This window comes from Coturnix japonica, chromosome 28 (assembly GCF_001577835.2).
Source record: "Coturnix japonica isolate 7356 chromosome 28, Coturnix japonica 2.1, whole genome shotgun sequence".
Lineage (NCBI taxonomy): Eukaryota > Metazoa > Chordata > Aves > Galliformes > Phasianidae > Coturnix > Coturnix japonica.
The window spans coordinates 1,351,450-1,372,551 of record NC_029543.1 but is presented as its reverse complement, the minus strand read 5'-3'; the positions used below and the strand labels follow the sequence as shown (position 1 = coordinate 1,372,551).

General features: G+C 56.3%; 1 protein-coding gene across 4 annotated transcripts; it reads left to right on the top strand.

Moving 5' to 3' along the window:
* The first annotated feature begins 319 nt into the window (after positions 1 to 319).
* LOC107325652 (nuclear receptor ROR-beta-like) lies at positions 320 to 19,595 on the top strand. Of its 4 annotated transcripts, none has more exons than XM_032440960.1 (11): positions 320 to 627; positions 2,281 to 2,407; positions 14,332 to 14,417; positions 14,495 to 14,636; positions 15,152 to 15,565; positions 16,011 to 16,132; positions 16,483 to 16,615; positions 17,319 to 17,426; positions 17,811 to 17,921; positions 18,211 to 18,323; positions 18,796 to 19,595. In XM_032440960.1, the coding sequence occupies exons 2-11, from the start codon at positions 2,284 to 2,286 to the stop codon at positions 18,955 to 18,957; spliced, it is 1,515 nt and encodes a 504-aa protein (XP_032296851.1). In that variant the 5' UTR covers positions 320 to 627; positions 2,281 to 2,283; the 3' UTR covers positions 18,958 to 19,595. The 4 variants fall into 4 exon arrangements, with proteins under 4 accessions (XP_032296851.1, XP_032296852.1, XP_032296850.1 ...); XM_032440961.1 differs by lacking the exon at positions 320 to 627 and adding an exon at positions 856 to 2,174; XM_032440959.1 differs by lacking the exon at positions 320 to 627 and having other exon boundaries at positions 856 to 2,407.
* Positions 19,596 to 21,102: the final 1,507 nt, after the last annotated feature.

The following is a 21,102-nucleotide window of genomic DNA, read 5'->3' as shown; positions in this document are numbered from 1 at the left end:
CTGTGTGCTCGCCCCATAAGCTGTAGGAGCTGGGATATGGAGGTTTCTCAGCCATAGGGATGTCCCTCCGCTGTTTCAAGGGTTGGAGGGGAGGGGAGTGGGGGTCAGCCCATCTGTGACAGCCCCCATGGGTTGGTGATGCTGTGCCCTTGTTGCAGGTATAGGGCCAGAATACAGTGCCCGAGCTATGGGGGGAGAGCTGGGATGGGGAACCCCCGTGCATTTATGCTGTGATGCAGGGCTAATACAGAGTTTATTTATTCCCAAACAGGCCGAGGAGCTGTTGGTCTATGGACAAAAAGGCATTTTTGGGGTGCACTGAAGGCCAGCACACACTGCAGAGCTGTGCCTCCATCACACAAAATGAAGCCAATGAGCAGCAAGCACCAGCTGCCACCGAGCTCTCTGACTTGGTCCAACACCAGCTCCCAGTTCTTGTTCTGATTCCTCATAGGAAGAAAGAGCACCAGAGCAGGCGATCTGTTCCCTTTACAGCACTGGACAACAGTGGTCATGCTGCTCCTTAATGAGCTATACAGAGCATAGCTGGCAGCCTCCAGCTGCAGATCATCCCTGCTGCTCTTCTCTGAACCACATTTGGGTATTGTCACAACATGATATTGCAAGGTCTGTCTGTCTGTAAGGCTGTGCCTGGGCTGCAGCAGGACAAGGGGAAATGGATTTAAGTTGAAAGAGGGAAGATTGAGGTTGGATATCAGGGGGAAGTTCTTTATTATGAGAGTGGTGAGGTGCTGGAACAGCTGCTCAGAGAGGCTGTGGATGCCCCATCCATCCATGGAGGTGTTCAAGGCCAGGTTGGATGGGGCCCTGGGCAGCCTGGGCTGGTATTACATGTGGAGGTTGGTGGCCCTGATTGTGGTGGGAGGTTGGAGCTTCACGATCTTTGAGGTCCCTTCCAACCCGACCCGTTCTGTGAGCACAGCGAGGCTGCCACCAGATGGCACCAGGCTCCCGTTCACCCCTTCCATCCCCTCCTGCTCTCCCCCATCACCCTGCTTCCAGCTTGGGGTGCGAGCTGGGGGTCTCACAGGGGTCCTAAGGGCACAGAGTGGAGCCTTGAGGCATCCCCCCATCCTGGGCCCTCCTTGTCTCACTCCCTCCTGCCCCCAGACCCTCTGTGCTCACCACTGTGGTCTTGCTGCTGCTGGAGCATCCTCTCCTCCCACCTTGAACCCACCCCTGCCCGCAGTGGGGCTGCATTCAGCCCCTTCTAAGGCCAATCTCTGGGTTACCTAATGCCTGTCACACAGCACATAAATGTCACTGCACCTGGGGGGAGCAAGACGTGCAGGGAAAGGGGGAGAGCTGTGAGAGAAGAGGCAGAGGAGAACCAGGAGCAAAACAGGATCGATTGCCAGCCAATTATCCCTGTTATCCAAGCAGCACCATTAAAGGACGAGGACAGGTTTCCAAGCCTTTCCAGCCTGGCTGTGCACACAGAAGGACGGTGCACATGCACACACACACACACACACACACACACCAGTGTGTGCATCCTCCACTCAGCGCTGCCTGCTGAGCTTGTTTTCCCAGCAGACTTAATCTCCACGGCCCGCTTTCTGTACAACAAGATGTGTTTCCATCTGCCTCTTGCTGAGCTCAGGGGGCAGCAGCAAAGTTCTGCCCATCCAGGAGCTGCTGCTGTGGCACCGTGGTCTTATCTCATCACATTGGGCTCTTTTCTGTCCCTTTCCCATCACCAGGTTCTCCCAGGCTGTGAGTCAAAGTGGGCTCAGGACCCTCCCCAACCCCCTGCTCCATGCACCCCCACAGCCTCCTGTGCTGCTCCCATCTCCCCCTGCTAACACATTGACCCAGAGCCACGCAGTGACACACATATGGGGTAGGAAAGAGGGGGGGGTGAGTGCATCCAAACCCTCCCAATATGTTCCATGGGTCAGAAACCCCGCTGTGATCCACCACCAGGGGAGCAGGGAGGAAAGAGAAGAACACAGGAGGCCTTTCACAACCCGCTCTTTGGTTGCAAACTGCTTCATTTCCTGAACAGAACGATACCTCTCTTTTGTTGTTGTTGTTGTTGTTGTGATGGAAGGATGGCACTTTTTTGGGGGGCTATTCATCTGTAACCACAGCAACGTGGCTCCAGCTACGGGCAGCTGAGATTGCAGGCGATTAAAGCCATCATGTAGAAGGTGGGAGATGCTGGGCACCACGAACGGCCTCTTCCCAAATGACTCCAATTATCCTCATTATTTCCACCCCCCCCCAACCTTCCCAATTCTCTTCCTTGGTCTGCAGGAGATGTCATGGTTATATAAACACGGAGCGCTGGGAGGATGGAGGAGCAGCATCTTCTGCTATGGGCTGACCTGGAAACCTGGTGGTGTGATGGAGGCTGAGACCCTGCAGGAGGAACTGAGGGGCTGTGAGTGTCTTTCTGAGCCCACCAATAGGTGTTACTCATTGCTGGAGGGGGATAGGAAAGCGCAGCCCCCTCGCTGCTATTTTGGGGGTAAAACAGAGGGAAATGGATCAGTGGAGCTGGAGCAGCTCAGTGTTGGGGTTTCCTGTGGGGCCGCATTGAAGCACCACGGCCATAAAACTTTAATGCAGCCTGAAATATTCATGGGCACTTGCGACGCCGCCACGGAAATCACACTGAACGGCCCTAAATATTTCATGGGGGGGGGGTCACTTGTTGGGATGTGGGGGGAGCTCCTGGGCCTGGGAGGGCCCAAACTCTGCCCCTCTATGGGTCAGAGCCATCCCCACTGCTTAACCATGGCAGGGATGGAAGTTGTAGGTGATGGGAGCCAACCAGGACCCTGAGACAGAGCCTGAGCCCTCAGTGCAGGAGCTGCATCCACTGCTGTGCTTTGCTATGGGGAGGAATGGTGTCACCCCCCCCTCAGAGTGTGATATGGGGGATGGAAGGGGACCGAGCCCCAGCTGCAGCACCACCACCACCCCCCCCCAATTGCAGTGTCACATCAGATGTGAGATGCTGACAGCTCCGGGCTGTGACACTGCTGACATTGTAGGCACATCCACAGCTGATTGATCCCTGCTCAGTGCTTCAGATGGGATGCTCATCCCTATCCCCCCCTTTACTGCCCATTTGGGGTCACTTTGACTCCTTTGGGACCCTTGGTTCCTACCTTGTGTTTAGGGTTTGGTTGTGCCACCGGTGCCTTCATCCCACAGCCAGAAAGAGGAGGAGGAAGAAGAGGAGGGTGGGGATGCACCTAGAATGGCAGAGCTGAGGGATGGGGTGGGAAAAGGAGTTAATTCCTACACCAAAAAGCTCTTTGGCGGCATCTCAGCTCTAATGGAAGAGTCGTGTCGGATTAGCAGGCGGGGGGCGAGGAGCAGAGCGGGCACCAGGCGTGCAGGGAGAGGAGAGGCTGGGGAAGCCATGCGGAATGGCAGATCTGGGCCACTGTGCCAGCGCCGGGGGGGACACAACGTGATGGGGACTGCAGCTCCTCCTGTGTGTCCCCCCCTCCCCTACCCAGCTGTATGGTGTGGAGATGGGGAGGGCTTTTGTTCCACATCTCGCTTATGGGTTTGGTTGGTGCTGCTTCCCATCCTTGTGCATCATCCCTGTACAGCCCCCATCCCTACACAGCACCCATCCCTATACAGCCCCCATCCCTATAGAGCACCCATCCCTATACAGCCCCCATCCCTATACAGCACCCATCCCAATGCAGCACCCATCCCTATACAGCCCCCATCCCTATACAGCACCCATCCCTATTCAGCCCCCATCCCTATACAGCCCCCATCCCTATAGAGCACCCATCCCTATACAGCACCCATCCCTATGCAGCAGCCATCTCTATACAGCCCCCATCCCTATACATCACCCATCCCTATACAGTCCCCATCCCTATGCAGCACCCATCCAGCTTACAGCCCCTTTCCTATCCCCATATCCTTTCCCAGCCCCCAACCTACAGCCCCCATCCCCATATCCTTCCCCATCACCCATCCTGCATCACCCACCCAACCCCACAACACCAAACACCACCGACCCCACACAGCTGCATTTCCTCCCAACCCGGACATCACAAAGTTCACAGCATAGGAAACCCCAAACCCCATCACTTATGGGGCCATCTCCCCACACCTCTCAGCTCTGCTCGCTGCAATCCAACCGCAGCGCCGGCCTGGCAGAAAGTGGGTCAGGCACATTGGACACCGCGCGTTCACCACCCCGTTCCCATCCTTATCACAGCCCTGACAGTAAATAAACCTGCTGGTCTCCCCAGCAACGAGCCTCAATGGGAGCAGAGTCCAAGGCGAGCCCGGACCGAAGGGAAGAGCCGGGCTGATGGCAGGGCCAGAACCCCAAAGCCTTCAGTGTGGGGCTGGGAATGGGGTCTGCCCCATAGCTGGGGCTGTATCCCTCCTTGTTAGTATGGTTGGAGGGTTTGGGGTACATTCTGGCAGTGCTACATGGGTTTGGGGTATGTGTTGGTGTAGCTGGAGGGGTTTGGGGCACACATTATCATGGCTGGAGGGGTTTGGGGCTGGTGTTGGTGTGGTTAGAGGGGTTTAGGGCACATGTTTGGGGAGCTTTGGGGGACCTTATCATAGCTGGAGGTGTTTGGGGATGGCGTTAACCTGGTTGGAGGGGTTTGGGGCATATCATAGGATGTGACACCAGAAAGGGAGCAGCGTCACCCTTGGTTCAGGCAGATGGAGATGGGTTTCCCCTATGGGATGCTGTGGTGCCTCTGGACCAGGGGAAGCTGCTCCATAATGAGGGGTTCCATCAGCCCCACTGATCCCTATGGGGTCCTACACATCACTGCACACCCCCCCCACACACCCTTAGTCCTTTGGGGGCATCTATAGGGTGAGGAGCACAAGCACATGCCAGGCTCTTCTCAAGGACCCACCGACCCACAAACTCCCACCTCTGAGGGGGGGGGTCTCCCCATTGAGCATCCCCACAGCAGCCCCCATTCACACTGACCCCCCCCATATCCCCAGAGGAGGCTCAGCCCTTTGTTTTGTGCCTTCCTATTATTTAAAGCTCCTCTCCTCACTTGCACTTCGGGGCTAAGCCCTGCGCTCCGTTAAGCCGCGATCGCATTAAGGGAACGCAGAGGAAAAGGGTTTCTCACCATAAGCCGCTTGCGGTAACGGAGATGGATTTAGGGGAAACTGCTCCCGGAGAGACATTGGGGCCAAAAAACGGCCTGATATGGGGCGAAGAGTGAGGATGTGGGGTGGGGGAGCGCAGGGATCACCCCATTTCCAGCCCTTGATGCGGAGTGGGCCCGGTTTGTTGATGGGGTGGTGCTGGATGCGGGTGGCTTCGCTTCGCTCCGGCCCTATTAAAGGCTAAGTCCCCGCGTGGCTTTTTCCAGAGCAGCAGCCAAAAAGGTGCTTATGGGGTGAGGGGGGGATGTGGGGGGGGGAAAGGAGCTGCCAAGCCTTAATTAGGGGCGCTCAGTGGTGCAGTGTGTTAATGACCGACCTTTCTCCTCCGGTCGAACCCGCAGTGAGTGGGATGGGAGGATGGATGGGGTTGTTTGTGCTGGAACAGCCTAAAAAAGCCCTTTCCTCCCCAAATAACCACTGGCTTTGGGTAAAGCCTTAAAGCAGGAGCTGCTCAGCAGCCCCACATCCCCCCACAGCCACATGGCAGAGCCCCATATCCCCCCCATCCCCACATACACACATTGAATAGGGGATCCCCACACTTTCCTGCCGTGCTCCTCCTCTCTCCCTCTCTCCGCATTAACTTTGGCCACGAGCTTTTCCCACTGACCCACTGATCTTTCCTATTTCGGTCCCAGGAATTAAAGGATTGTTGGGATTAACGGCTCTAAAACCCCGATCGGCTCTGCCATGGGACCAACATAGCAGCAGCCCCCATGGCAGCTCACCCACACGGGGCTGCCCCACTGCTGTCCCCATCATCTCCCCCATTTGGGGTCCAAGTTGCACCATCCCTGTCCCAGTCATTTGGGATTGGGGCTCCCCCAACCTCTGTTCCCATCTGGGGTCCAATCTCTGCCATCCCTGCCCCCATTACCATCCCTATTTAGGACTACGGTTCCATTATCCCTGTCCCCATCACTGTCCCCATTTGGGACCCAGGTTCCACCATCCCTGTCCCCATCACCATCCACATTTGGGACTGAGGTTCTGCCATCCCTGTGTCCCCATCACTGTCCCTGTTTGAGGCCTGGGTTGTGCCATCCCTGACCCCTTTGCTGTCCCCATTTGGATCACACTTCCCCCATCCCTGTCCCTTCTCCATCACTGCTCCCATTTGGGATCCAAGTTCCACCACCCCCTTCCCCATTGTTGTCCCCATTTGAGACCAGGCTTCCCCCATCCCTGTCTCTATCAGTGTCTCCATTCAAGACCTGTGTTGTGCCATCCCTGTCCTTTTTACTGTCCCCATTTAGGATGAGGGTTCCCCATCATTGTTGTCTCCATCACCATCTCCATTTGGGGTCTGGGTTCCACCATCCCTGTCCCCATTTTAGACTGGGGATCCCCCATCCCTGTGTCCCCATCACTGTCCCTATTTGGGACCTGGGTTCTGCCATCTCTTTCCCCATCACTGTCCCCATTTAGGATCAGGTTCCCCCACCCCTGTCCCCTTCATTTGGTCTGGGGCTCCCCCATGGTTGTCCCTATAGGGATGGGGGCACAGCACGGATGGGATGGAGGGGTTGGGCTGCAGCTCAGCAGCTCGAATATGGGCAAAGGGGGGAAGGAAGAGAATGGGAACAGGGGAACAGAACCTCTTTGAAGGCATCTGGAGATTAACTCAAGGCCGAGATGGAGACTTCTGCAGCAAAACCTCATTAACAGAGTGAGAAGGAGGGGGGGGGGGGGAAAAATGTGGGATTCAGCAGAAAGAAGTGGGAAAAAAGCCCCCCCTGCATCGCCCTGCTCTGCTTTCATCTGTCCCAGGGGGGGACCCGGGGGGGATATAGGGGCCTCTCCACTCCTCCCTGTTTATCTCCTCATTACGGCACTGCAGATGATTGGGGCAAACCCCAAAGCTGTGGGGGGAGGTGGGGAGAGAGAAAGTGACGAGCTTCACGTCCTTCATGTGATGAGCTGCATCGGGGCTCTGCATTGCATCACTTGTGTCATGAGATGGGTCAGGGCTCTGCGTTAGGTCTGCATCCTTCACATCATGAGCCGCAATGGGGCTCTGAGACCAAGTGCCACATCCCAGCATTGCCAGCCTGGAGCTGGGAGACGTCACCTGGGGCAGCTGCAGGAGGAGGAACAGAGGTGATAACATCAGCGGGAGCCGGGGCTGGCTGAAAACAAAGCAGCAAAGCGGCACCTCGGCCCACTGACCTACTTTGGGCATCACCGCTGCAAGGGATGGGGGCTGGTGTGGGGATGCCACGGGGTGACACGGACCTTCTAATGAGGGTTCGGTGGGTGTTAATTGCACGGGGACACCCATAGGGTGCACTGAGGGGGGGGTTGGATGCTCCTTCCCCAGCCCACCAGCCGTTCTCCATCTAATTAACCTGGATGCGGCTGATGAAGGGCCGGGTAATTGCGGCGGTGTTGGATGTCCGTTCTAACAGCGCTGCGAGGCATTGCATAAGCAGAGGGCGTTACGTGAGCGGGTCAGGGCTGCCCGGGGGTCTGGTTACAGCTGGACACGCTGGTCCCAGCACAGCCCCGACCCCAAAGGGGGGCAGCGGCCCTAAATGGAGATGGCTGAGCCCTTTTGATGGGGATAGAGGCGATGTGGGCACCACGAGCACGGACATGGCGCTGCCATGGGGGTGACAGCGACCACAGCGCTGCCGTGCCGTCCCATACACCCCAATACACCCCCACACCACCCACCCCCCTGCTCTACCCCCACCCACCCCCTCCCCTGCTCCCGGTGCCGCTTGGAGCCGCCTGATGTGATCGCGGTGATGGCGGTGGCTCCGCTTCTCTCCTTCCTCCTCCCGCCTGGTTGGGCACAACGATGGGACACGGGGTGACAGGCGGCCCCGGCGCTGCGCTTCTATCACGCCCCATTCACGCTGCACCTCGTTAGAGCATCCCTATGTGCGCAGCCCCGCAGCTCACCCCTTATGAAGGCGCTGCCTTAACGAGGTCACCATCATCAGCCCCATCACAGGTGGGGAAACCGAGGCACAGAGCGATGCTGCTGTGACGGCTGTTGGCAGAGAGACGGGGAGCAAAAATCTCCCCCGGTGCCCGACGTAACCCAAAACTACGGCGTTGCACAAGTCACACCACGCCTGTAATGAGCAACGCTGCAGCCACGCAGCAGCCTTGGGATCTGGGTTTGAGTGGGCACTGCTGGGTCAGGGGCTGTGCTGGGTCCCTTTGGTTGTGCCATCCGTCCCATCCAGGCAGAAGGATGCTGCTCCTTTGGTGTAAGGTGAAACCCATGTTACCTGTTTCACCCCAGGCTGAGGATCCTGTGGGTGCCCTTTGGGTTTAAAGCACCTGATGACCAAGTCCTGGCCTTGGCCAAACCCCACCCAGGCTCACTGGGTGACTTGGTTCTGTCCCCTCCCTTTGCTTCCAGTGCTGGAGGGCACCGAAACTCCCCAGCATCTCTTCCTCCCCTCAGTGCCCTGGGGATGGGAGTGCTGGACTCCCCCATAGAGCAGCTGATGTGCCCAGGGATGATGGTGGCAGCACCCAAGAGGTGTCTCTTCCTCTGGGCTCTGCCCTGTACCCCCCTGACATGCAGGAATCCGGGATGACACCACCCCAATCCCTAATCCCTGTTTGCTCTCCTTGTGCCGCACCCATGGAGAGTAGAGCTGATATCCCACCCTGTGCCTGCAGCCCTCAATGTGGCTTTGGGGCTCAGCCCCACACACTGACCCACACCGAGCTGACCCAGCCCTAATGCGGTGCTGACCCCATGGGCTGCTGTGTCCCTTCATCTCCCCACGGATCAGTTTTGGAGTGGGCTGCATCCTGACAGTGCTGTGGGAGTCAGCGCCCCATAGCACCTCATGCAAAGGGAAAGGGTGTGGGGTGGGAGCATGGGATGCTATGGGGTGGACTGTGTGCTCAGCAGGGGGAAACTGAGGCAGCTGTGGGGAGGCCCAGCCCTGTCCCCATCAATGTCCCCATATGGGTTCAGGGCTCTCCCATTCCTGTGCCCATCACTGTCCCCACTTGGGTACCAGCATCCCTGCATCCCTATCACTGTGCCCATTTGGGACCAGGGTTCCTCGCATTCCTGTCCCTATCACTGCTCCCGTTTGGGGTCAGGGCTCCAGTGCCCATCGCAGTCCCAATGTGGGGCTGTGGTTCAGCCATCCCCGTTTGAGGCTCTGCCTGGAGATTCACCCTATGGGGAAAGGGACCATGCGGGGAATGGGGTGAGGATGCGGTGACTCAGCAGGACACGCTTCTATCCCCGTGCATGGGGCGAGTCGCGATGGGGCGGCCCTATGGGCGGCAGCGCTCAGTGGGGAGCTCCCAATGTGCAATGCCCAGTGTGCAGAACCCAAAATGCAGCGCCCAATATACAGACCCCAATATACAGACCCCAATATACAGCCCCCAATATACAATGCCCCAATATACAGTGCTCAGTGTGCAATAGCCCAACGTGCAGCCCCAGCAACGACGGGAGGGAGAGAAGGAAGAAGAGCAGGAGGAGGAGGAGGAGGAAGAAGAGGAAGGCCGGGCGCATGCCGCCGGCGGGAGGAGGAGAAGGAGGAGGAGGAGGAAGGGCGACGGGCGGAGCTTGGAGCGAAACCGATTTGTCGGGGCGGAGCCGCTCGGGTTCGTCATGTGAACGGCCGCATGTTCGGGCAGAAGTGGGTCAGCGGTGCGGAGGGGCGGGTGGAGGTTCGGAGCCGCCCGGTACCGCCCGGTGCTCCATGAGCCGCCCGGCACCGCATTGAGCTCCGCCGGAACGATGCGAGGTGAGAAATGGGGGGGAGACAAGAGGGGAGAAGCGGGGGGATACGGGAGGGACACGTCGGGGGATGGAGGTGTTGGAGCAGAGGGGAGCGGGGGAACGAGTGGGGAGCGGGGTGGGGGGCACGTGGGGATGTGGGGATGGATGTGGGGATGGATGTGAGGATGGATGTGAGGATGGATTGAGGGTGGATGTGGGGACGGGCACCGTTCGGTTTCGTGCTTGTTTTGCCCGACGGCAGCACGGAGCTGCGCTTAAGCTGTGCCCGCAGCAAAGCCCCGTTAATCTGCCGGCAATACGCCGGGCTCGGCGGTGGGATCGGGGTGACCGTGATGCGGTGGGATCGGGATGGGGTTGGGGGTCCGCTCCGTTTCCCATTTGTCCCCATTGATCCACCCCGCGGCTCCTCCGCTCTTTTCCCTTCTGCGAACGGACGGGGCGATCCCCCCGACCTCCCCTTCATTAGCGCTCCCACCTCATTAACCGGGGGTCATTAGCGACGGAGTCGAACTTTTCCTTTCTTTCAGTGCGTTTTATCCTTCCTTCCCCTTCCCCAACCCCAAGTAAAAGCCCTCATTAAACGCCAACCCCCCCATACCCCCAATGGGATTTTTTAGCCATCGGGATCCCCTCGGATCCTCACCCGATGAACTCAATCTCGGTTTTATTCCCCCCCCAAAACCGCCGCTCTGCCCCATTCCTGCCAATTCCCTCCTCTCTCCCCTCTCCGGATCTTTCCCCTTGTATAATCCTATAGGGTTTTCAGCCCTTGTTTTGCAAACGGCGTGGCTGGGAGCGTGCGGGGCTCGGCCGCTTCTCCGACTTGTCCCAGTGACCCAGATCTGTCATTGGGAAATCAGTGAGGGCGGAGGAGGAGCCTCCCTGCCCGCCCGGCACTGCGTGTCCCTATGGGCAAAGGACGGTGACACCCGACGGGGGTCCGGTGCCGTGGGGTCGGGGTGACAGAGCCCGTCGGTGACTGATAACGATGGTGGTACCCAATGGGGGCTGGTGCGATGGGGTCGCTCCATTGTCACCCAAAAACAAAGTATGGGCAAAGGAAAGTGGTGTCCAGTGGGGTGTGAGGGGGGTTGTGGTGCTGCTGCCCGGCGCTGTTTGATGGGGGCTGTGAATTGGGAACCTTTAGGATGGGGTTTGTAACGCTGCGGTCTCAATCTGTGCAATGGGGTCGGGCAGAACCGCAGCACTCATCATCCCAAAGGTTTGATCCTTTACATCCTGGGATGTGAAGCTCATCCTGTTTATTGACAGTGCCTTTATTTAACCCTATGGTGTTAAACTCCCCCCTCAGCTGGCTGTGGGGCTGAGGGGGTGCCCTTCCCCAGCCCTATTACCCCATTCCTCCCCAGCTTCATTACCTCCACCCCAGCCCCATTACCCCCTTCCCACCCTCCATTACCCTCTTACCCCCTTTCCCCACCCCATTATCCCACCTCTCAACCCCATTACCCCCTTCCCAGCCCCGTTACTTTCACCCCAGCCCCATTACCCCCCCACACCCCGTGCCCTCATGTGCCACTGCCCGCAGCTCCAAAGTGCAAAGTGCTGCACTGCAGGGCCGGGCACTCAGCACCAAACCAATTGCCACCACAGCACTGTGTGCACACCCCAAAACACAGCCCGACCCCATGCAGGACCCCACCACCTCCTAGGAAACCTCATAGGACCCCCAGAATCACCCCTAACCCCACCTTATGTAACACCCCAATGGGGTGGATCTGCTGGTGCTGGTGGCCCCATACTTTGCACATCTCCCTGTCCCACACTGTGTTACCTATAGCATGTGTTTATGGGGTTTTTTAGGGGGGGGACCCTGGAGGTGCAGCTCTGTGCTCTATTTGTGCCAGCCATAAATCCCTTCTATTTATTTTGCCCTCTGCTCGTGCCCAAGGCTGCCATCCCCAATCGCAATCATGGGTAATTAGCAATGGAGCTCAGTGCTTGGACAGCGCTGGGGATGGGGTTCTGTAACTCTTATTGCCCCAGTAATAGGGCAATCCCACAATGGGGATGGGGGGGTCCCCATATACTCCCCTGAGCCCACAGTGGGGGTATCCATGGGGTGGGGGGGGGTCCCTGTGTCATGGCACAGACCCACTATGGCCACACACTGAGGGTCCCCAAAGTCCCCATTGCGAGGGGTGACAGCACAGTGGGGACCCGACGCTGCCCACCCCGCAGAGGGGGGAGACGTTGTGGTGTTACACAAGCGTGGGGAGCGGAAAGTGTGTCAGTGGGACAGCAGGACGGCGTGGGCTCTGCGGATGGACAGACAGACATGGGGCCAATTGGAAGCACAGAGCTGAGCCCGACGGACGGTGCCCTTTACATAATGGGCAGCAATGGCAACGGGCCCGGAATTGGGCAATGAATATTTACAGTGGGAGGAGAGCAAATACCGCGCCGGGACAATTTAATTGTGGGATGGGGATCGCTCCTTTTAACCCCTTTATATTTGCTCCCTCCTTTCTCCCATCTTCTTTATTTCCCCTCTTTTTAGCTCAGTTTTGCATCCTGTGGAGTTGAAGTTTGATTCCCCCATCCCATTAAACATAATCCTATTCCTCATGCTGTACCGGGACTGGCACGGCCCCAATGGGGAAACTGAGGCACGAGGGAGGCGGGCAGCGGTGATTCAGACAAGGTTACAAACAGAGCAGCAATTAAAAGCTGTTCTGACACTTAATTGCCACCACGCCGCACCCCCACGTCAGTTATTTGGGGCTGACGTCCCAGCTGTAATTAGCAGCATTCCCAATTAGATCCTGGAGCGGATCCCCATTGATGGCTCTGGTTTCTTCTGTAAGGGGTTGTTGATGGATGTGGGGTCTTGATGTGCAGCTCAGCCCCTATAGATCCCCCCATAAAGGCTCTGGGTTGATGTGGAGGGGGTATTTCTCAGCTTTTAGGGTCAGGATTTGGTGGGATGGGAGGACGTTCCTCCAGTGCTGCAATAGCGGGGCCGGGTATCGGCTGCGGGTGGAGATGCATCACCCAGCAGCTGCAATTAACCTTGCATCATGAACACAGCTTCCTGCCGGGGGTGGCACCGCCTCCGTCCCTCAGTGATGCTGATGGGCAATGGGGTGGGATGGGGTCCCTGTGGTTTGTGTGGGTTTGGGGCTCAGGCTGCAGCAGGGGGGGGGGATTTGGGGTTGTTTTGGAGCAGTTGAGCAGTGGTTGCTGTTGTGGTGTGTTGGCTGAAGTGAGGGACGCTGTGGGGTTGCAATGGGGACTGAAGGGTTGTGGATGGAAGGCTCAAAACCCCGTCAGTGGGGCAATAAGGGTCACAGAACCCCATCCCAAACCCACATCAGTGGGTCAGTAGAGGCACAGTGCTCCATCTCGATCCCCCAGCTACTGTTTCTTGGCCCGTTGATGGGGGTTTAGGATGGGGCTCTGTGCCCTCTATTGGCCCATCACAAACCCAACTCAATAAGCCAATAGGGGGCACAGGGCCCCATCCCGAACCCCCATCAGTGGGCCAATGAAGTGCACAGCACCCCATCAGTGTGTCAATATAGGGCTCAGAACCCCATCTCGATACCCCAGCCACTGTTTCTTGACCCATTGATGGGGGTTCAGGGTGGGTATCTGTGCCCACTGAGTTGGGTTTGCGATGGGACAATAGAGGGCACAGAACCCCATCCCAAACCTTGCAGAGGACCATGGGGTGATGTCTGGGAGGGCAGAGGAAGGCAGCAGGGACTTACCCACGCTGGGGATTTGCACAGGCCATGGGGATTTTGAGTGCCCATAATCTGGCTGCAGGGTTTATTTTGGCGCGGCGGTGGCTGCACTGAACCCCCCGGGGGGAAGGGGGGGATTAACAGTGCAGCGATGCTGGGAGGCACGTACCAGTGCTATAGGGGGGTGTGGGGAGGGGGGGGACAGCGCTGGGCCGGATCTGGGGCAGCTGGAACATGAGGATGAAGCCTATTAGCAGCTCAGTGCCAGCGAAGCAGAAGCGGGAGGGAAGCGGATTTACTGGGGGACCTTGAGCTGAGCATTGCTATATCGGGGCTGCAACTGCTGGGGGGTGTGGGTGGGGGGCACCAGCAGTGGGGTGGGGGCAGGGATGGGGGCTCACCCTACGCACAGGGTCTGCAGTGGTCCCAGCTCCAGAAGCAAGCATGTGAGAAACGAGGGGCAGCATCCCAAAGCTGCATTCGGGGAGGGCTGGTGCACGGATGCTGTGCTAAAAAAGCCTAAAAAGGGTTTTTTGCTCAACTCCCTCTCCCCATAGTGGCCTCTTTGGGGTGCTGGCATAGGGTTCCCATAGATGATACAGCAAGGGATGAGCTGTGTGCAGTGCAGATGGCAGACAGCATGGCCATGCCTCAGTTTCCCCATCCACCTCCAGGGATGGGTGGTCTCCTCGGTTCCCTCACCCCACACTTTTTACCCCTTTGCCACAGCCCAAATCGAGGTGATCCCCTGCAAGATCTGCGGGGACAAGTCCTCGGGGATCCACTACGGCGTTATCACCTGCGAAGGCTGCAAGGTGAGCGCAGTGCGGGGCTGGGCGGGTGCTGCCCATCCCATAGAGCACCTTTCCAACCCCATTGCCATCCTTTATAGGGTTTTTTCCGGCGGAGTCAGCAGAACAATGCCTCCTACTCCTGCCCAAGGCAGAGGAACTGTTTGATTGACCGAACCAACAGAAACCGCTGCCAGCACTGCCGACTGCAGAAATGCTTGGCGTTGGGCATGTCCCGCGATGGTGAGCTGCAGCTGGGCAGGACAGAGCATGGGGCACCTTGAAATGGGGTGAAATATGTGTTTTTGGGGGTGTTTTTTTTCTTTTTTAATGGGGAGAATTTCAATGGATTCTGGTTGAGTTGGGTTGGGTTGAGGAAGGAGGTGCATGGGTTGATTGAGGGTGGAGAACCCCATCACAAACCCATATTGGTGGCCAATAGAGGGCATAGAACCCCTTCAGTGAGACAAGAGAAGGCAGAGATCCCCTTCAGTGACAACAGAGGGCACAGATCTCCATCAATAGCCAACAGAGGGCAGAGAACCCCATCATTGGTCCAGTAGAGGGCACAGAACCCATCAATGGCCAACAGGTGGCACAGAGCCCCATCAGTAGTCCAATAGGGAGCACAGAACCCCATCAATGGCCAATAGAGGGCACAGAACCCCATTACAAACCCACATCAATGAGCCGGTAGAGGGTTGGCCAACCCCAATGTTCTGACTCCATGACTCTGTCGTGTTTTCCACCCTTTGCAGCGGTGAAGTTTGGCCGCATGTCCAAGAAGCAGCGGGACAGCCTCTACGCCGAGGTACAGAAGCACCAGCAGAGACAGGAGCAAAGTGGTGGCCCCAAGGATGAGCCCGAACCTCTGAGTCGCATCTACACCACCAGTGTCAGCAGCGGCCTCTCAGACCTGGACGACATCTCCACGCTGTCTGATGGGCTCCTCTTCGACTTCCCCCTCACTCCTGATGGCAGCAGCACCTACTACAACCTCGACCTGCTGGCCTCAGCACAGCCCTCACCAGATCAATCCAGCCTGGATGTGGCCGACACCACGCTCATCAAGCAGGAATCCATCTATGAGCTGATGCTGGAGCCAGCCCTGTTTGCACATGGTGCACTGGAGGGCAGCCAGCTGGCTGGGGAGATCTCCGTCCTTGAGATCGGTGAGGGATGAGATAATTAGAAGAGTCCTTAAAGATCATAGAACCATGGAATGATTGGGTTGGAGGGGTCCGTAAGGATCATAGAACAATGGGATGGTTGGGTGGGGAGGGGTTGTGAAGATCCTGATGCAATAGAATAATTGGGATGGAAGGGACCCTGAAGGTCATAGAAGCATGGAATGAGTTGATTGGAAGGGACCCTGAAGATCATAATGCTGTAAGATGGTTGGGTTGGAAGGGATCCCAAAGCCACCCAACCCCACCCCTGCCAGGGGCTGGGTGACCCCCAGCAGCTCAGGCTGCTCAAGGCCCCATCTATGGCCATGGAGACCCACAGGGATGGGGCATCCACAGCTCCAAGCAGTTCCAGAGCACAAAATTCCCCCCTCACATCTGCCCTAAATTTCCCCTCTTCCACTTTAAACCATCCCCCATGTTCTAACAGACCGGATTGCCCAAAACGTGGTGAAGTCGCACCTGGAGACCTGTCAGTACACAGCAGAGGAGCTGAAGCACCTGGCCTGGAGCCTGTACTCCCCAGAGGAGATTCGTGCCCTGCAGAGCAAGGTGAGATCCATCATAGGGTCATAGGATCATTCCAGATGGAAAAGAACTCTCAGACCCCTGAGCCCAACCCCAACACACCCCATCATGCCCGCTGGCCATACACCTCAGTGCCATATCTTCAGGGATGGTGGCCTTAATATACAACATGCTCCTGTTGGGATCTGTTTGACCCTACTGTGGTTAGGACCCATGTTCCCAACCCAAACCCAGTGGTGCTCCACGCAGTGACCCCTTTGCCCATCTCTAAAGCCTTCTGGGGCCATAGGGGTGGATCATGGGTTGGGGTGATGGGAGATGGGACTGCCCTGAATGCCAGTGAGCCCTAAGGGCTTTTCTATCTGACCCCATAGAGCTGTGAGGCCATGTGGCAGCAGTGCTCACTGCACATCTCCAACGCCATCCAGTACGTGGTGGAGTTCGCCAAGCGCATCGATGGCTTCATGGAGCTCTGCCAGAACGACCAGATCATCCTCCTCAAAGCCGGTAAGGGCTGTCCCCAGTGCCACCCCAAGCAGGGATGGTTTCCCTTTGGTGAAACATTGGGGTCACAAGTGAAAGCCAAACAAGAGAAAACCAAAATAAAACCCAAATGGGATCTATTGGAATAAACCCCAAACTCAAATGGGATCTACTGGAATAAACCCCAAACCCAAACTCAAACGGGATCTATTGGAATAAACCTCAAGCCCAAATGGTATCTATGGGAATTAGCCCAAAACCCAAACTCAAGTGGGATCTATTGGAATAAACCCAAAGCCTAAACCCAAATGGGATCTGTTGGAATTAACCCAAAATTCAGACCCAAACACAAATGGGATGTGTTGGAATGAATCCCAAACTCAAATCCAAATGAAATCAATTCAAATAAGCCCAAAACCCAAACTCAAATTGGGATCTATTGGAATAAACCACAAAGCTAAATGGGATCTATCGGAATAAACCCAAACCCAAGTGGGATATGTTGAAATACACCCCAAAATTCAGACCCAAACTCAAATGGGACCTACTGGAATAAACCCCATATAGGGTTATTATATCTATTATATCTAACCACCATGCTGTTGGGAATGAACAACCTGGACCCCAAACTCGCACTGGGGGCTTTTCTCTCTCTCCCATTTGGTTGTGGGATGATGGAACCCCCTGCCCTCCCCTCCCTCGCCTGCTGTCCCTCTGCCCATGCCAGGTTGCCTCGAGGTGCTCCTGCTGCGCATGATCCGCGCCTTCAACCCCCTGAACAACACTGTGCTCTTCGAGGGGAAGTTCGGCGGCGTGCAGATGTTCAAGGCACTCGGTGAGAGCCACTTTGGGGCATTTCTCTCCTTTTGATGTCCAAATGAGGCACACCCCTATGAAACACAGCATCCCTATGGCTGGGATCCATAAGGATCCATCCCTATGGCTGGAAAAGACCTCTGGGGTTATCCAGTCCAACCCTAATGCCAGCCTTCTGTTGGGATCAGGTTGACCCAATTGTAGTGACCCATGTTCCATCCCAACCCCAACCTTCTATTGGGATCTGGTTGACCCCATTGTGATCAGGACCCCAACCCCAAGCCCAAAGATGCTCCACACAGGGGACCCCTTCACCCATCTCCAAAAGCTTTTGGAGCCACTGGGGTGGGATGTGGGTTGGGGGCCCCATGGAGCCGTGATGTCCCCCCTTGTTCCCCCATAGGATGTGATGACCTCATCAGCGCCGTCTTCGAGCTGGGGAGGACCCTGTGCCGCCTGCAGCTGTCGGATGAGGAGCTCGCCCTGTTCACTGCTGCCGTGCTGCTCTCCCCGGGTGTGTGGGGAGAAAAGGGGGGTCTGGGGTTAAAGCTGTGGGGCACAGACCCTTAAATCCCAAATTATTGGCTGGGGAAAATATGGATAACAAACACATCTGCTGAATGTCAGTGGGTGGAAGAGCTGCACCGCCTTTGTCCCCTATGGCAGGGTTGGGGGTGGTGTGGGGTTGTCCCATGTCCCCAAAGCCACCCTGAGGAGTGGGAAGGGTGGTGGGAAGAGCAATGGGCACCTCCAGCATGTGGGGCAGGAGCAGCCCCATGGCACTGACCTGGCCATCCCCACAGACCGCCCGTGGCTGACGGAGTCCAAGAAGGTGCAGAAGCTTCAGGACAAGATCTACGTGGCCCTACAGCACGAGATCCAGAAGAAACACTCCGCTGAGGACAAGCTCTCAAAGGTAGCGGCGCTGTGGGGAGCCCAAGTGGGAGAAAACACAAAGAACAAAGGAATGGGGATGGGCAGCGTGTGGGGGGCTTAGAGCTGTGGGTGCTCCATCCCTGGATAGGGCCTGGGGGTCTTTAAGGCCCCTTCCAACCCAATCATGCTGTGATTTAATGGTTCTATGATCTTATGGGTCCCCTCCAACCCAACCACCCCATGGCTTCATGTCCTTTAAGGTCCTTTCCACTCAATGTCCCTTCCAACCAACTCATCCCGTGGTTCCATGACCTCTAGGGTCCCTTCCAACCCAACCATCCTGCAGCTCTATGATCTATTAGATTCCTCCCAGCCCATTCTTACAATCTATGGTTCTACCATCTTTGAGGACTCTTCCAATCCAACCATCCTATGAACTTTAGGGTCCCTCCCAACCCAACTATTCAATGATCATTGATGGGGATCAATCACCTCTCCTCCTTTCCCCTCAGATGGTCTCCAAGCTGCCCCTGATGAAGACCATTTGCAACCTGCACTTGGACAAACTGGAATTTTTCCGTCTCCTGCACCCGGAGACGGCCATGAACTTCCCACCCCTCTATAAGGAGGTCTTCAACTCGGAGCTGCAGTACAGCGACCCACGGGAGAGCTAAGGCTGGGATCTACCAGCCCCCTCCCCAGCCCCAAATCCAGAGACGAACTGAACCTCAAGGTTTGGGGCCGTCCATTTAAATCGCGTAACCAAACCCAAGACAGCGGGGTTGTGGATTGCAATAGCTCTTGAATGTAAAGCACCTTTGAAGGAAAAGCAAACGGACTTTGCCATACCCGTGAAATGAATGTGAAATCTCCACTCGGGAGAGGAGATGCTCCTGGAGGTGGACGGCACCGACTTGTTCCCTGGTGTGTGGATCCGGGGGAGCAGAACCAGAAGGGTGAAAGTCCATGCTCCCCATTAGAACTCATAGGGAAAGATATGGACCAAACCTCCTCATGGAAGAGCCACCAGGAAGGCGATGGGATTTGGAGCCATGTGGGGTTTTGCTGTTCACATCATCCACCCGTGAGCTTTGTGTCTGAACTTATGGGACCATCTGTGGGTCCGTCAGCCCCAATTCTCCCCCCTGGTGTTGGTAGAACCCATTGAGTGTCCCAGTGCTGAGTGCCAACAGGGGATGTGCTGCACATGTTTCCTGCCCTCCCGGATCCTGAAGGTTGACAAGAAGGGAAGAGTCAGAATTGCCTTTTTTGTCTTTGGGGTTTGTCAGCGTCGCCGTCTTCATTTCATCGGCAAAGAAACCATGAAAGCACCTTAAAATGGGGCAGGATGAGCCCTCGTGGGAGAGATTTGGGGTTCTGAGCAAGAGGAGCCCACATGGGAAGAGTGGAAGTATTGAATACCAATAACTCAACTGCCCAACGCGGGAACCTGCACTTTTCAGTTCTCTTTATAGGAACGGACTCATTGAGTTATTTATTGGAAGGGATGGAGTGGATTTTCACAAGGAGGGGTTTGGGGCCCTGTTGTGCTGCCATCCCAAAGCCAAACCCAGGGGTCTTGGTGGTACGCGTCAAAAGGGATGGGAATGGAGCACGGGAACCTTAACCCTAAACCTTAACCCTTAACCCTGCCTCTAACCCTAACCCATAACCCTAACTGTAACCACATAACCCATAACCCTACCCCTAACCCTAACTGGAACCCCTAACCTATAACCCTCTTACCCTTACCCCCTAACCCTACCCCCCTACTCCTATCCCCTAACCCCTAACTCTTAACCCTGTCTCTAATTCCTACCCCTAACTCCTAACCCTGCCCATGCTCCTTGCCCCCTTACCCCTTTACCCCCTATCTCCTACCTCTTATCCCCTACCCCTACCCCCTAACCCTAATCCCCTTACCTTTACCCCTTACACCTACCCCGTGACCCCCTTACATTTACCCTTACCCCTAACCCCATAGCCTTAACCCCCTTACCCCTACCTTACCCCTTAACCCTTACCCCCTAACCTCTACTCCTTACCCCTCTCCATTACCCTATCCCTATCCCTCCAACCTTCTTACCCCTTATCCTCTCCCCCTTATTCCCCTCCCCTTATCCCCTAACCCCCTTCCTCTTATCCTAACCCTAACCCCCTTACCTTTACCCCAACCCCTACCCCCTAACCCTCTTCCCCTTACCCCTAACCCCATAACCCTTACCCCTTCACCCCTTACCCCCTGCCCCTTTACCCTCCCTCCCAACCCCCTTACCCTCACCCTTACCCCCTTCCTTTACCCCCAACCCTTTACCCTTATCCCTCCCCCTCTCTCACACCCCATATTCCATCCCTATGGGGCCAGGCTCTCCGTGTTCGCTCCATTCCATTTGGATGCATTCATCTGCCCTCACCCCCCAACCCCCCCCCCCCCATAACTGTGTATAAATCAGATCAAACATAAATTATCTCTATTCCTGTGAATGTCGGTGCGAAGACGAAGCTCCGATGGCTTTTATTCTTCTTTGAATCTCTATGAATGAATGGAAGGAATGGGAGATCTCACGTTACCGTGTACCCGGCTCAGCACCTTTGGGTGCTTAGATTGGAACCCACTGTATGTTATGGGACACGAGTGGGATGTTCCGTCCGATGGGAATTTCTATTTTTATAAAGAAAATGATGAATAAAACCTCTTTTTTTTTTTGTTTTTTTCGGGCCCACGCAGCCGTAGGAGAAGAAAAGTGTTTCTTTAAGGACTCCGTCGGGCTTTATTATAGCGTTCAATAGAGGTGAGAGGGGAGAGGGGAAGGATGGAG